Source organism: Schistocerca cancellata, chromosome 8 (assembly GCF_023864275.1).
Source record: "Schistocerca cancellata isolate TAMUIC-IGC-003103 chromosome 8, iqSchCanc2.1, whole genome shotgun sequence".
In the NCBI taxonomy this organism is placed as follows: Eukaryota; Metazoa; Arthropoda; class Insecta; order Orthoptera; family Acrididae; genus Schistocerca; species Schistocerca cancellata.
In genome coordinates, this window is record NC_064633.1 from 218,563,410 (window position 1) to 218,580,130 (window position 16,721).

At 38.6% G+C, this 16,721-nt stretch overlaps 1 protein-coding gene across 1 annotated transcript in view; it reads left to right on the forward strand.

Annotated features, from left to right (window-relative positions):
- Positions 1-16,721, forward strand: part of LOC126094813 (uncharacterized) — a 34,233-nt gene extending 17,512 nt beyond the window's left edge. The window contains exons 5-8 of the mRNA XM_049909385.1: positions 8,290-8,521; positions 9,084-9,267; positions 14,526-14,662; positions 15,529-16,721. Of these exons, the coding sequence (XP_049765342.1) occupies positions 8,290-8,521; positions 9,084-9,267; positions 14,526-14,662; positions 15,529-15,648 (673 nt within the window). The 3' untranslated portion in view covers positions 15,649-16,721. The remainder of the gene's footprint in view (positions 1-8,289; positions 8,522-9,083; positions 9,268-14,525; positions 14,663-15,528) is intronic.

Sequence of the window (16,721 nt, forward strand, 5' to 3'; positions counted from 1 at the left end):
CGGTCCGGTCCCAGGTCGACGGGCACGTGCACCTTCCGCCGACCACTGGCGACAACATCGATGTACTGTGGAGACCTCACGCCCCACGTGTTGAGCAATTCGGCGGTACGTCCACCCGGCCTCCCGCATGCCCACTATACGCCCTCGCTCAAAGTCCGTCAACTGCACATACGGTTCACGTCCATGCTGTTGCGGCATGCTACCAGTGTTAAAGACTGCGATGGAGCTCCGTATGCCACGGCAAACTGGCTGACACTGACGGCGGCGGTGCACAAATGCTGCGCAGCTAGCGCCATTCGACGGCCAACACTGCGGTTCCTGGTGTGTCCGCTGTGCCGTGCGTGTGATCATTGCTTGTACAGCCCTCTCGCAGTGTCCAGAGCAAGTATGGTGGGTCTGACACACCGGTGTCAATGTGTTCTTTTTTCCATTTCCAGGAGTGTATAACCTAAACTGTGATTTGCTGAGGGTACTGTTGTTGGTAAGGTGAGATACTATTGTAGAATACGTAATGCTATTCTAGAATATGTAATGTTCTTAATAATTTTGGAGGATGATACCAGCCGTGAAACAGGTCAGTAGTTATTGACATCTCTCTTACCACCTTTCTTAAACAGGGGTTTAACAGAGGCATATTTTAGTCTCTCTGGAAAAATACCTAGAGTTATTGAATTAGTGATGCATTACATATTTCAGATAAGACTGGACTTATTACATGGGAGAAAATCTTTAGTGCTCTTTTGGAAACACTATCAGAACCAGATCAACTTTTATTTTTGAGAGAATGAATAATTTGCTTAATTCCAGAAGGAGAAGTTGGTTATACATTCATACGATTGAATTTTGTGAGACTTACATTTTCAACGTAGTCTGTTATTTCGCTGTTGAAGTGTTTGTCCCTATGCTTTCTACTGTATTTAAGAAGTTATTATTAAATGCATTTGCTTTCTGTGACTCATCATTTATAGCCCTTCCATTCTATTCAGTACTGATGTCTTGTTCTGTGGCTGGTTGTCCTGCCTCTCGTTCCACTACATTCCATAGAGCCTTGTTGGAACCACTGATTTCTGACATTTTGTGCCTGTTTCATGATTTTTTAATAACCTTTCTTAGTAATTTTGAGCAGTTTTTGTAGCACGCAACTACTACAGGATCCCTATTTGTTCTTTCCAAAAGATACATTTCCTTTTTTTCTTTCACAAGATACTTCAACCCCTCTAGTGATCCATGGTTTTTTGCATGGCTGTTTACTGAATAGCTTATGGGGGAAACTATTTTCAAATAATGATATGAATTTACTGTCATTTTCTTTGTTATAAAATCGTAGAGCCTGTAATTGGTAAGTAACCACTGTAAACAACCATTACATCTTCTTTGATTTGCTTCAAAATTTGGCAGTGGCTAGCACACTGGACTCGCATTCGGGAGGATGATGGTTCAATCCCACGTCCGGCCATCCTGATTTAGGTTTGCTCCAGGCAAATTCCGGGATGGTTCCTTTGAAAGGGCACGGCCGGCTTCCCTCCCCATTCTTCCCTAATCCAATGAGACTGATGACCTCGCTGTCTGGTCTCCCCCAAACAATCCAATCCAATCCTTCAAAACTTGAATTGAAACTGTTTGGGAGGGGGGGAGGGGGCTTGCTCGCTCGAACCTCCTCATATGCTTGAGTGATGTTTGCCTACAAAAAAAATTCTCATAAAGTATCTTATCACAATTAGGCTTACACGTACAGTGATTTAATTGTATAGACTGCCATGTTTACAGCTTCTGTGCAAAGGGTCTTTGCTAGGTAAGAACCAAGAAGCATGCCCTGTGCAAGCACTTTCCAGTATAGACTGTATTTCACACCCAGCTTTAACATTCTGTTATGGTGTATGGGCAGCCTAGTTTTACATCTACATTTACATCTACACTTATACTCTGCAAACTACTGTGAAGTGCATGAAAGAGGGCACATCCCATTGTACCAGTTACTAGGGGTTCTTCTTTTTCCTTGCACATATTGAGTAAGGGAAGAATGATAGTTTAAAGGCCTCTGTCTATGCTGTAATTAATCTAATCTTGTCCTCATGATAAGGATAAGTGGGGATTTGTAGTTTTATGAACAACACCAGTCTGCTTGCAATGAAACTGATCATTAATGAATTTTGTTTCCTTAACAGTCCTAATAACTTTAGGCCCATTAACAGGCTGTCTTTCCACCAACTGTTGATACTCAAAGAATACAGAACCAGTTTCACTTTTGTTCATAACAAATTGTACAAATCTGTATGAAGTACAATGATCTTCAAACACAAAATAGTGGGCTCCGTCTAATATGAGTCACTGTAGGAATATGTAAGATGACTTGGACAAAATTTGTAGTTGGTGTGATGCATGACAGCTTGCTCTAAATGTAGAAAAATGTAAGTTGACTGCAGAACTACACTATTGCCATCAACATACATTTCACTTAAAGACCATGAAGATAAGGTGCAAGAACATCAGAGGCAGACTGCTAGATTTGTCACCGGTAGGTTCAAACACCATGCAAGTATTAAGATGATACTTCAGGAACTCAAAAGGGAATCCCCATAGGGAAGACAACCTTCTTTCTGAGGAGCGCTGTTGGAAAAATTTAGAGAACTGGCATTTGAAGGTGACTTGCAGAGTGAGTCTACTGCTGTCAACCTACATTTTGCCTAAGGACCATGAAGATAAGCTTAGAGAAATTAAGACTGGCATACAGTCAGTCATTTTTCCCTTGCTCTATTTGTGACTGGAACAGGGGAGGAAATGACCAATAGTGGTACAAGGTACCCTCTGCCATGCACTGTATGGTGGTTTGTAGCATATTTGTATAAAGCATTTTATTTTAATTTTTGAATCAAACTGCAGTCAGCCAATTTCATCAAGTTTTGTAAGTTAACATGTGCCAACCTCTGATAGCTTAACAGATATAATTAAGATGATGCAGAGTTTGCTTGTTCAGTATTTTCCATACAGAACAACATTTAGTAACATTGATTTTTGGTTCTTATGCCAATTGCCACTGGCTCCCAGTATGTAAATTCATTCTTACTGTTGTTAAACTTTACTGCTTGTGCTGTGTTCTTTATCCAGCCAATTTCAGGTTGGTCTGGTACGGTACTTCTCAAGATTTGTGGAGAACCAACCCTATTTTATATAGACTGTTGTTAGGAAGGGGTTGTCATGGATGATGTTGCTCCAGTTGATTGATATTAGTTTGAATTGAATTGTCTACATTAAAAGAAGAAAATTAGCTACGGACCGTATTAATTTCTTGTACAGCAGTTACGAAACTTGTTGCAATAATCTCTTCTTCTTCTTCTTCTTCTTTCTTCTTCCAGGAACATACGTGATTCTATTCTATTCTATTGAAAAAGGTCATCTTCAACAGCAGCTAATGTACCACAACCAGCATCAAGTGAGGTGGCACAGTTGTTAGCACACTTCACTCGCATTTGACTTGATGACGGTTCAAACTCGCATCTGTCCATCCTGATTTAGTTTTCTGAGATTTCCCTAGATCATTTCAGAGATATGCCAGGATGGTTTCTTTGAAAGATCACAACAGATTTCCTTACCCATCCTTCCCTGTGCAATGGGGCCAGTGACCTTGCTGTTTGGTCCCCTCCCCGAAATCAACCAACCAACCACAACCAGCCTTTGCAGAACAGTTTAACACAGTCTGTTATCCTACACAATTCCCGGTAGCAACAAACATACGCATAGTCTGTAGAATGCTGAGTCTCATCGCTCCCGTCTTTTGAAGGAATGCAGTTGACTTCTGCACAGCTGCTACTTTGAACTTGGCTTTAATAGTATGTATTATGTCGCAAGTCCAGAGGCTGCAGATGGCGTGTGCAGTTTGGAGGAAGGAATACAATATTTACATTCTTCAGAAATGATGTTTCCTTGGGTTGTAAATGTCACAGTCAGTAATAAGTACTATTTTCCTCCCTGCTGCACCTGTCTGAAGAATCTTATAAAGATTTCTGACATCATCTAGGTGCTACTGTTGTATGCTTAAGTACAAGGAGGTGCTTCGATGTTTTTGAAAAACCTATGAGTTTAAAATTTTCCTATTGTTAGAGGGGACAACTTTTCACTTCCATCACGATTTACACACAGTAACTGTCATTCTTTGCTTGTTTACCTCTGAGACATTTTTATCCCTTAACAGAATGTATTTTTGCAGGAAGTAAATTATAAAAGATGCCAGTTTCATTTGTGTTGTGAAAATATCTCTGGGCTCATAACTCTGTACTCATTGTGGCAAAGTAATGGTCTTCCAATAGTTTACGTTTTGTATATCTACAGCCATACTTTCACCACTTACACATTGAAATGAAAGATTATGAAGTCTTTTAAAATGATCCATCCAGCTGTATGTTGTTTTTGAGTATGCTACACAATTTAAAAAAAGCATCAGATCATACTTTCCTGCCCTATGGAAATTTTTGTGTTATGATTGTCTTTGACATCATGGATGATCATCTGCTTTTGCTGAACTGTTAGCTCTCTGTATTTGCAGACTAAAACTCTAAAAATAAAATTTTTTGGTAAATTGAACAATAAACAACATGTCTCAGCTTATGCATCATACACTCAGTGATTGTGATGCAAGATCACATGACCAAGGCCGCATTGTAGAAAGGGGGGAAACAGCTTTTCGATTGGTTCATTGCATTTCCCAATATCACTAGCAAGGAATTACCTACTGACCAAAAGACTATAATCTAGAAGTGTGTTGACAGGAAGAATCTATTTCCATTTACTGCCATTGCGAAATATGACCTGTGTGAAACTGAAATAAATTAAAAACTCACTTGGACATGTTAAAAATTGCGCAAAACTTGGATTTTAATATGCAGAATGTTTCATGTTGATTCCTTAAAAGTGGAGTTTTTGTTCAGGTGGGGTTTGTTAAAAGTGGAAAGCAGTAACGTTGTTTTTATGGGAGTTTCCCGAGAACGACAGAAATATACATTAAATGGGAGAATTACTTAAAAGTGAGTTCACTGATTTGAGGCTTTACTGTAAATGCACACAAACATTTGAAGATAACCAGCAGAATAGGCTATACTACTGAATATTTTGTCTCATATAATCACTTGAGAATGAGGATAGAGCTAATCAAAGAAGTGACAAGTGGTGTCAACTTTTACTGTGGATGAATAATTGCTATTGATAGTCATGGTGTCAGCAGTGAAACTCAATTCCTTTTAATGCTGTCATTGTTCTTGCAGCAGATATGAGGACAGTTTATTAATGAAACTTTTTAGAGCAATATAGGACAGTTTCATTAATACACTTTTTAGAGCAATATAGGGCAGTCTCCATTATAGAGAATTTCCAGGCCACAAAGTGATAGTATTTGTCTGTATATAATTCAGATATATGATGCCACAGAGTGGTTGCGTGGATAGATTGACATAGGAAGAGAGTGGAGGATAGGGCATGTAGAAATGGAGAAAATGAGTGGGGCAAGCAAAAGTTAAAAACTGTTTGGGAAGACATACTGCTCATATCTACATACCCTTTTTTGCTAAGTGTGATCAGTGCCAAGCATCACCTGTTCTGTCATTGTATCCCTTCTTCTTCAGTAGTTGCCTAGAACACACATAGTAAAACATCATCAGACACTTTCTTCTGTAGAAACACACAGTAAATGCAGTACAGTTGTCTGTATAAAAATGTACCGAGCAAAATCTATACAGGATAAGTATGAGGTGTCATCAAAAGTACCAGGAATTTTTGCATTTTTATTTATTCATCATCATCACCACCATCAACTTTACCCCCTTTCACAATAATCCTCCTCATATATAATATCTTGTGCCAACTCTTTTTTCCAGTCTTGAAAGCACTCTGGAACTCGTATTTTGTTATAGTGTTCAGCTTCTTCGGTGATTCTGTTTTTATCTCATCAGTGGTGGCAAAATGATATCCTTTCATGGTTCTCTTCACCCACGGGGAGTAAAAAAGTCACAGGGGGGCCACATCCAATGAATACAGAGGCTGAGGCAACATAATGTGTAGCGGTTCTGCCTGTTTTATTTATTTCATTTGTTTGTTCTTGGTGTTGATCTCTACACTGGCTGAAAATTGGGATTTGTGTTTTGGACACTGACTACTGTAAATAATGTAGCCGACATATGCACAGCTGCATTGCACAGTCTTTTACTTGCAATGTTTACACAACTCCCCAATAATACACAGTTATATATGTATGGCCAGTGCACTATTGTTTAAACTTTCCATGAGCCTCATTAATAGTTTTCAGGAGAAACTTCACATACTGCTACAATAGTTTTCTGTTGAACATCTATGAGCAGTAAAAACATAACCACAAAGTTCACAGTTCTTGAAGAATAATCAGATCTGTATGGAGCAGACACTGTCACTGTCACTGTTTTTACACACGGCGTAATTGTTTAACATTTATTCCACAGTTAATTTGAAGCGTTATTGTTGTTCTAGCCAGCACAGGTTACTCATCTGAAACTTGGCTGTGGACTGACTGTCTCATGGCCAACAATCGGACCCTTATATATCATCACAATAATAAGCCCTGAAACTACTCATTGTTTAAAGTGAAATATTCAGAAATTACAATTAAAACTTAACTCATTAAATTAACTGAATACATCGAAAAATTGTGTCTTTTTACCAGTTTCTTCTACTGCAAGAGTTAGGCCAAATTATTTGTTTAAATCATGAAATTAAGAAATATCATTACAAAAACAAATGACAATAAACTAAATATTCAGAATGCAAACATACATCAGGAACATGTATACCCCCTCCCTCCCATTCGCGTGTGTGTGTGTGTGTGTGTGTGTGTGTGTGTGTGTGTGTGTGTGCGCGTGCATGCTTTCTCTCTCTCTCTCTCTCTCTCTCTCTCTCTCTCTCTCTCTGAATATTACATGAACAACAGACGATCCCTGCTGCATTACAGCAGATGTCAGTGTATACATTTACATGATGCTGAAGTTATTGTGTGTGCTGAATCTGTTTATGCATTCGCTTCAAATCTTAGCTACCAGAGATATGGTGCCTTGAATTTTTCATTATACGTTGTTATGTGATTTGCTATTTTCTGTGTAGGCTTTGTGTTAGTATTTTCCTTACTTCTTTCTTGCTTTTGTAGACTTTATCTCCTGTGCAGTTTGCCTGTGCTTGAGATGGAAATCATGCTTATCTAATTCTAATAAGCTACCGAACTACAGAAGTCACTCTCTGAAGAATGTGCATATATTCTTCCAACTTATACAACTTTAAAACATGCTGTATGATTTGTTAATTACATCAAGTGTTGCAAATTGATAGACGGTTAATAGTCAGCTCTCTACCAGACTTCAGAGGAGACTCTAGAGCTGATCTAACTCTTCTTTCTTCTCATGACATAATCCATTTTCATGGTGTGTGTGCTATTCCATGGAGTGCAATTTGTTTCTGAAGCAGGAGTGCGGCTGCATGGAGTGATTGCCAAACCAGCAGGTGCTGCAAAGTGTGACCAAGCTGCCAGCACCACCTCCTCCTTGCAGAAATGCTGTGTATATCACAGTCATTAACATGAATAAGCAGTAAGAATTCTCCACACAATATGCGTGTCCAATCAAATTTAACTGTAACTGTAAGTTTCACGATCATCTTTCTGTCAGTACTATAAGCATTGTGCAACACACAACTTTTCTGAAGTGGTATGTTACATCTCAGTGTGTGTACATTCTCTCAAAAGGAGCAGAAAACTGCTGACATTTGGTTTGTGTTCATATGTGGGTGCGTTGGCAAGGAATGAGTTATTTTTACGTAGATGTTCTGTAGCTGGTGAGAAAAGATGAACTTCTGTACCAGTCGAAATTTGTTTCTTTGGCCACAGTTTGCTGTACAATGTCAGCAAATAGAATTTTATGTGATATAAGTTTGTATAAGTAGATAAACTGTACTAACTATTCGCAATATATGAATACTGAGACAATTATTAAAGCTCATTTCTCAGAAAAGTGACATAGACTTGTGACTAATAGTGAAATAATGTAATGAAAGTTGCTAACTGTTGGACACTAGACTGGCTTGACTTTATTATTAACATATATTTTTTTGTGTGATTAAGTAGCTGAGGGCTAACTTACATGCTGCTTTTAGTGTATGGTCTTTTATGTGAACAGTGATGGATCTGCAGAGAGACTTATAGTGATTATGTATTCTCATGTGTTTGATCACTAAAGTATAAATAGTAGTGGAATATGACCACTGAGAGCACTTATTTTGTTTCAGGCTGCTAATGGAAGTTTCACAGGAGCATGAGATGACACTTCAAATACAGAAGGAGTCCGCAGAGCCTGTCAGTAAGACACCATCAGCACCACACAGTGCTGTTGTGCCTTCCTCTATTCAGGCTGGAGGTCTGTCGGGTGGATCACTGCAGGGCCCTCGTGTCGCTCTGAAACAGCCTTCATCGCGTGTAGACGGTCGCCAGGCTAACAGGCACAATCCACTTGTGCAAACTGTAAGCAGTTCATTTGTTCTGTAGTACAATATTCTTGAGTTATACATAATATTTCCATATAATGAGAATAAGGAACTATGTTGCTGCTTAGTTTAAAGTAGAGCTACCATTCTTCCAGCCAGTTTGGCTTTTAGTGATCAGCGAAAGAAAGGTTCTGGCTGAAATGTTCTAACTGTCTCTTCCAAGGTATAGAGATTTAATAGATGCAATGTATCTGAATTGTTTGAAAAAAAATCATCAACACTATGATTTCTTAAGTTTTCTTTGATAAGCTTGAGACTAAGTAAAAGAAAACTTCTACATACAGGCTGGCTACAAATTTCCTAAACAGAGTTACCAAATTTAAACAGTACCAAGTGTCATGAACATAAAATTTGTATTATTTAAAAAAAAAAAACAACAACAACAACAAAAACAAACAAAGAGAGAGTAGTAGCTTCCTCTACACTGTTACTTCTAAAATGTACTGACAGTAATTATCTGTTAGTCACCAAATCTTCGTAGTAAAATATTAAAATATTTCATCTTCTATATAACTCATATTTATTCGTGTTTGTTTCAGAATTCAAATTCAAAGACTGATAGGCACCAGCCTACAAAGGTGCATGCTCATATTTCCACTCGTAGCATGCCTGGCAATGGAAATGGAGGCTCTTTTGATTCTGAAGGTCTTTTCGATTTGGATGGCATGGATGATACAAGCCCTGGAGAAATACTTCAGTCTGAGGATGAAACAGATACTGATGGTGTGTGGCAGTATTTTATTATTATTATTATTATTATTATCATTATTATCATCATCATCATTACTGAAATGTTTTACCAATTTAAGAGTGCTTTTAAACTTGTGAATGGGTGTTGGTGGTGGGTGGGGGGGTGGGGAGGAGGGGAGGGTGTATCCCCCCCTTCCCCAATCTTAAATTCCGAAAATCTCTTCATGAATTTCCTATGTTGTTTATTACATTCATCTGCCTATTACTATGCATTTATTATAGTTTAACTTACAGTGGTAAACTTCCAGTTGAAAGTAACCTAAGAGTTACTGAAAACTAAGGCACAATATTTTTTTCTTTAGTCTCCACTTCCCATTCTCTGAGAACCCACACATTTTTTTAGTATTATGGCTTTTTGCATCAACCTCCAAATTTCAGCTGGCATGCCCAGTTGCCTTAAGACTCCAAGGAGAGTGTGAGAGGTACTAATGATGGTCATTAGGAACTTCTGAACATGCCACGTGAATCTTGGCAGCTCTGTCTTCATTTTAATGTGATCAATGCATTGTATATGACTAATTGTGAGATACCTGTTAGCTTCAGTTACTGTCATCTTCAAGCTTTCATGAGACATGCGATAGTTAACATAGCAGTAATTCACTATGTGTAATGACTTGTATGTAGTTATTTTGTATAACATTTAGATAGATTGTAGTACAGTGTATTGCAGGGTACTGTTGACTTTATAGGTCTTTCTAAATGAGTTGTGGAATGTTTCTACAGGAAATGAGATGCTATTCTTGGATTCTGAAGATCAGTAATCAGTGTGATCAGTTTCTGCTCTACATACTCGAATATTTTCCAGTGAAAATGTATTTTTCTAAACCCCAGTGTTCTAAAATTAAAATAGCCATTCAAACATTGGTTCAAGTTGTTCACCTCAAATTAAAGAAAAACCAGAGCAGGAGATCAGTGGTCTAGATACCACCTTCTTTGTATGTCACTGTTGTTGCCAACAGCCAATTCCAAAATATAGTTATATGCATTTTTGTTTGCCATTTTGCAATTGTCCATAGTTCTCTGACTTACACAGTAGCATATTGTCTTTATTTTGGTTTCTAGTTGCCCTAGATCTAGAAATGGGAAATACAGGCAAGCATTACAGACAGAATGAGTAGTTGATTATACATGGTGTCTATGGCATCCATAGCTTTTAGGTTTGAAACACTACCAAAGAAGTGAGTCGTCCTTTTAAATTGGTCCTGTACTGTAGAGGCAGGCCAGAAAGAAATAAAACACTTGCACAAACAAATACACAAATAGCCAAACAGTGGCAGTATGAGTTATAAATGGAGGAGATCAAAACACTGCATTGTATGCATTCTGCAGAAGTGTGAGCCAATCTTGGCCAGCCCTGCTTGCTTGCACTCGGCCAGTGCAGTACGATTCAGATGTAACAGCCTGCATTATGGTGACAGTCACACAAGTAATGTGTACGTGTGACAACATAGAAAACAGAATGAAAGTTGCTTCATTGGCAACTCTACATAAAATTACAAAAGCGGTATTGTCTTGTTGGTTTTGATTCTGGAGACTGTTCCAGTGGCACTGGAGTGCCAAGATCCTTCCTGTATGTCAAAGAAACCTCGTAATTCCTAAATGAATCGATCATAACACAGTTGAAGATTTTGCTTGCCTTCATTTTTACTAGTTACAATGAGAAATCCATGGACGTACTATGAATTACCTTTAGTTGTAAAAGGGTAGCTTGAGAACAAGATGAAACATGGCGAAAGAAAAACTTAATGATTATGTAGAATATGAAGTTGGATTAGAGAAATCGGTGGAGGTGCAACAGTCCCATGAGAAGTGGAGAACAGTATTGATTGAGTGAATGTATGATGAGAATAAAAAGCCAAATGCTGTACATCTGACATTCTGTTTTCCTGTTTGAAGAGACCACTTCTCTTTTGAGACTTTCAATTTTTACATCTTCAAGTGGATGTTCTCATTTTGTGCTGTATTTGTGGATGCATTAGCACTGAGCTTCTTGTACTGACACATTAGATGCAAAGGTCTTCCTTTTGGGTTAATTACTGTTGATGACAGAGCAACATCCTTACTTCCATACTTCTGAATATGAGTTCATCATAGAATTTTGTTAATTGACTAGTCGCATTTGGTGGGAAAATGTTACCTTTAAGTTTCTTTCCCAGGCTGGTTTTTGTTATATGACGACTTGAAACACTTGGCCTTTTGTATGGGGGAACATAGTAAAACTGTTCCACCTGGAACAGTTATTTCACTAAAAAGGCTTTTACATCAAACTTTTTGAACCATTACATTATATGATGAAATGTTTCCAGATACACCCCTATGACTTGCCAGCTTTTCATATATCAGCATATGTCGGTTGGCTCATATTTTTATCTTCATAATATCCTCCATGTTTGCTTCCAACCCTTTATCCAGAATGAGTGTTGGTCTTTGTGATCAAGATAAAAGGCAAGAGTTTCAAAATCTCTCAAAAACATTCATTTTGATTAATTTGTGTCATGGACTTAGGAAAGGCCACATGAATACACATGACGAATTGTAGTCATTGCGTTCAGGTAGCACAAATTGATATGTAAATGAAAAAAGTTATGCAAACTGTCACTTGCAAATTACTTGGCTTGAGGTGGAATTCCTACAAGTATCCAAGGCTATGCTACACCAAATTCGTTACTGAGATGCTAAACTGTTAGAAACTATGTACATGGAGTTTACAAAAGAAATTGTTAGACTGACAAAACATCAAAGCCCAACATGTGCATGTGCTTTTTTTATTGGTAATAGAGTGGTAGAGATGTTTCATTTTTCACATAATGATCAGTGTTGCAAATGTGGACTTTTTATATTGATGTACACTGCAAACAATGTATCTCAACTGAAAAATTCCAAGAAAATACAGTCTCAAATGAAACTATATGGTTCCAGAGACCTTTCCAAGTCTCAGACATCTGTGATGTATATATCCAGATTGAAGCAACAAATGAAAATTTGTACCAAGGTGGGATTTGAACCCATTGTAGATGTTTGGGACTTGAAAAGGTCCCTGGTATCATATAGTTTCATTTTATTAAAAGCATCTGTGCCTGGGTCCCAGGCAGGATCCCCCATTTCGCTCAATGCCGAGGCCCATTCGTTCAGTGCTGAGGTGCTATTCCAGTAGTTGGAGAGCATCCTCGGAGTGTTTTGCAGCGGCATGCTTCAGCAAAATCTTCTCAGTTTACGAGCCGTGTCATTTCAAATAAAACACTAGAGTTTTCGATAGCTGTTTTTGCCATCATCATCAGAAGTTGAAATCAATGACTTCTGGGGCCTGGCATAGTGCTTTGCTTATATAAATGTAATGGCAGCATTTGGAACATTCTCCATCCTGTCACAAAACTGAGTGACATCGTGGCTGGCCGGCGCCACATTTGAAATTGTGGATCCAGCATCCTTGTAAGTGTAAAGACTATGTCTTTGCTTTTGCTCCATGGCCAAAGCCCAACCCCATGCCCTACTAAGTTTGTAACCCTGGTCTCTATTAAAATTGTTGCTGTTTATTCTAGTTAGCCATGGCTGAATATTGTTTAGAAATCGGGCATAAAATACTATTTGAAAAAATGAGAATTTTGGCCTAAACACAGACTGGGATTCTGTTATCAAGGGAGCAGCCAAAATTAGAATAAACAGCAACAATTTTGACAGTGATCAGGGGTACACACTTAGAAGGGCATGAGGTGGGCTTTGGACATTGAGTGAAAGCAAAGACATAGGCATGACAATTGTAAGGACACAGGAAAGGCAGTTTCAAACATGGCACTGGCCGCTCGCGTCATATGACCTCACACTCCCATGGTGGGACGGAGCTGCCCAATTTGTCTTCCACACCTGTGACACTCTGGCCCTCTCTGTAAGGTTCCAGATGCTGCAATTACGTTTGTATAACCAGAACACCATGCCAGCCCTGGAAGGCGGGGATTTCAACTTCTGGTGATGATGGCGGCGGCAGCAGCTATCGAAAGATTAAGTATTTCATTTGAAATGATACAGCTTGTAGCTTGAGAAGATTTTATTGGGACACTTGGAGAGCCTCTGCATTGCTGTTTGAGTTTAGGGGGAATGCCAAGTAGGCCAAGGTGTGAACGTGAATTTGGATTGAGACGGGAAATGTGCTAGCATAGTCCATGCAGTGGTGCAAAGTCAATGTGCTGAGGTGGTGTAGCGGTTAGTGTGTGTACATCCAGTGACGAGGAGACCTGGGTTTGACATCTGTCATTGGCACAAATTTTTATTCATTGGTTAGTCTGCACATAAACGAAATACAATCTCCTTGGAAAATTGTGGCAGCAGGTGTGAACTTGGTGGATTTCACAGAGATGTTCCGCCGGCCGTAGTGGCCGAGCGGTTAAAGGCGCTTCAGTCTGGAACCGCACGACCGCTACGGTCGCAGGTTCGAATCCTGCCTTGGGCATGGATGTGTGTGCTGTCCTTAGGTTAGTTAGGTTTAAGTAGTTCTAAGTTCTAGGGGACTTATGACCACAGCAGTTGAGTCCCATAGTGCTCAGAACCATTTGAACCATTTGAAGAGAGATGTTCCTAGATGTAAACACCACTCAGGGATTAATCTTGAGGTCTATTCTGACTGACTGCCTACTGCCTACAAGGCAGTGCAAAGAATGATCTATGATGGTGGGACATGTGATCAGCATGTCGCAAATCCCTCCAGCCGTTATTACCAGTAGATAAATCCTGATGGTACCACAGTTTCTTTATGCAAGCAGCTCCTCATTTGGCCTCATGAGGCTGAGTGGGCCCTGTTCCAGGCATCCGTATGTCAGAAAAAATCCTGAAGTGGTACCGGGAAACAAAACCAGATCCTTCTGCACTGAAAGTAGCAACACTGTCCATTCGGCTACAGAGATGGTCATTATCTCCAGATGTTCCTATCTCACAAGAACATGTGAGGCATACCATAAGATGTGTATTTGAAAGCAGCTGGCTTTGCTGATACTCTTATTGGAAATGTGAGCCCAGGGCTTAGCTCTTAGTTTAGACACACCACACGTGTACTACGCAATACATGTCATATCAGGGTTTACAAAAATTTATACAGAGGTGCTGACAGAGTTTATGACATATTGTGCATTGTTGCCAGTTCATTGGTAGAGAGATTGTCAATTGGAAAACACATAAGATGTTACTTGTCCAGGGTGATATCCAAGTTGTTTTTTATCGAAACCCATGTTTATTTTTTACAGAATCAGGAAGCCATGATGAAGGAATACACATTCCACGTGGCAGAAGCTCTAGCAGCCACTTAGCTAAATCACTTCCAGTCAATGTGCCTGCATATGTGCCCACTCAGAGGCACAGTGGTGAATTTGAAGAGGACGTGGTAAGTTAAAAATTTGCAATCATTCCCTCTGAAGAGGGGAGGGGCATACAATTGATGTCTTAAAAATATTAAACATGTAAATTAAAGGTAGTTGCCAAGTGATGGGGTGTAATTTGTCAGAGGGTGAGAAGAATACAGTATGGTAGAAGTAATGTTGTCTCTTGATGGATCATACAGAAAAAAAGTGTCTATCTGAGAAGGCAAATATTCTTCTGATTGTAAATACACACTTAAGATATCGGGCTGTTGTGGGTCTCGCGGTTGTTTCAGTATATGAAACTGTTATACTACAGAGTAGGTTAAATGTGTGTTGTCAGTCCCAGGTGCATGCTTTTCAGTTGGAATTCATTATATCCAGCCAGTTCCAGTAGCATTGCGAAATAACAATTAAAGTGACAGCATCTTCTGTATTTCTGACTTCTACAAAGTTTGTTTGGAAGCTGGCAGATAGATTTTACTTTTTGAAGGGGAAGCTGATGCTGTTTTAGTTATAAATTTATTCTAACTCAGTTTTTCACTAATTTTTATAAAAAGTGCTTAACTGTCATTACCATAACCATCAGAAGACGGTTTTTGGGTTTACAGACCTGTTTCTTTTTTATGTTTACTCTCAGTACTATGGGCTTCTATGAAGAAATCTAGGCTAGACAAGACAGTTCTTGAATATTTGTGGGTATCATTTGTGAGAAACCATATTTTTGTTACATCCTTGTATTTTTAGTACTCCTCTCAAGAATTCACAGTGAGTGTCTTATTAGGTAGAGGCTGTTTATGTTTATTATTATTATTATTATTATTAGACAAAAAAGATTAGTAGTTAAGTCAAATGGCATCAGAGTAGCTGTGATGCCTTTGTTCTTTTGCAGCATTACCCTCAAGATCCTGTGGATATTGCTGCTTCCATCAGAGCTCTGGCAAAAAGTGTACACGGAGAGAGTGATGTGTTTGGTGATCTCCCAAGGCCACGCTTCAGCACACAGATCTGATAAGTCTTTATTGTGTGTGGTAAATATCTTTACTTATGCTGGTCAAAGTATTACTGCCCACACTCTCCTGCCCTAATGTCTGCCCTGCATGCAGGGACTAGCTTTTAAGAATAATGATGTAAGGTCATACCACAGCAAGACATATAAGAGTGACTTATTTTAACCATAGAAAAATATGAACGAAGAGTAACTAAATGTGTTTAGAGCTTTGGTGTAATCATCTGCTCGATTGTAGTTTTTTAATAACAGCTTTGTTCAGAAAACTGTTTTAGAAGAGGGCTTCACTTTCAGTATTTCATACTTGCCTTCTGTATGACTGGTCTTGCTGAAAGCTGTTGCCCTAGTCCGGTATTTCAGATATCAATACTGTTTTCGAAGAGACACAAAATATGCTTAGTTTTTTGTGATTGTATATTTCTGGGAATGCATAAATTCCCCATCAGCAATGTTGTTAATTTCAAAGCATTGTACAAATATACGCTGTATTGACGCAGTTTACGCTGGCTTACAATTTTAGATAGTAACTTTGGAAAGGACAGTAATATGAACAAAACAATAAGATGTAAACTCGTGTCTTAAATAGTCATTTTAACTTTTAAGTGTACTTGGTAATTTAAAGAGATGTATTTTTTTATTGTACTTGAGAAAATAATTGATCAGCAAGTAACAGCCAAGCAAATGGATTGTTTTTTCCCCTTAAACATTGTTCTTATGTACTCCATGCTCTCGTAGTTATGCTTTTACCCACCTTGAATTGTGATAATACAATGTCTTTCATCAGTCTTGTATAGTGTGTCATAGTGAATTGTTGTAAACTGCTGCTGTCATAAACTGTAATGACAGATAATGTCATGTGGATTAAGATTCTGGTACTGTTTGAAGTATAGCAAGATGTTGAAAACTTTGTGCTATAGGAATAATAGAATGATATACTTTCTATGTTTACCATTGTGGTGAACATACAGTTTCTGTATACATATTAAGTCTGCTGATTTAATATTTTGTTATGACTGTTATACTTTTGTTAAATTTGAAGCAAAGATTAAATAAAGTATGTTTTCTTGGCAGCTGTA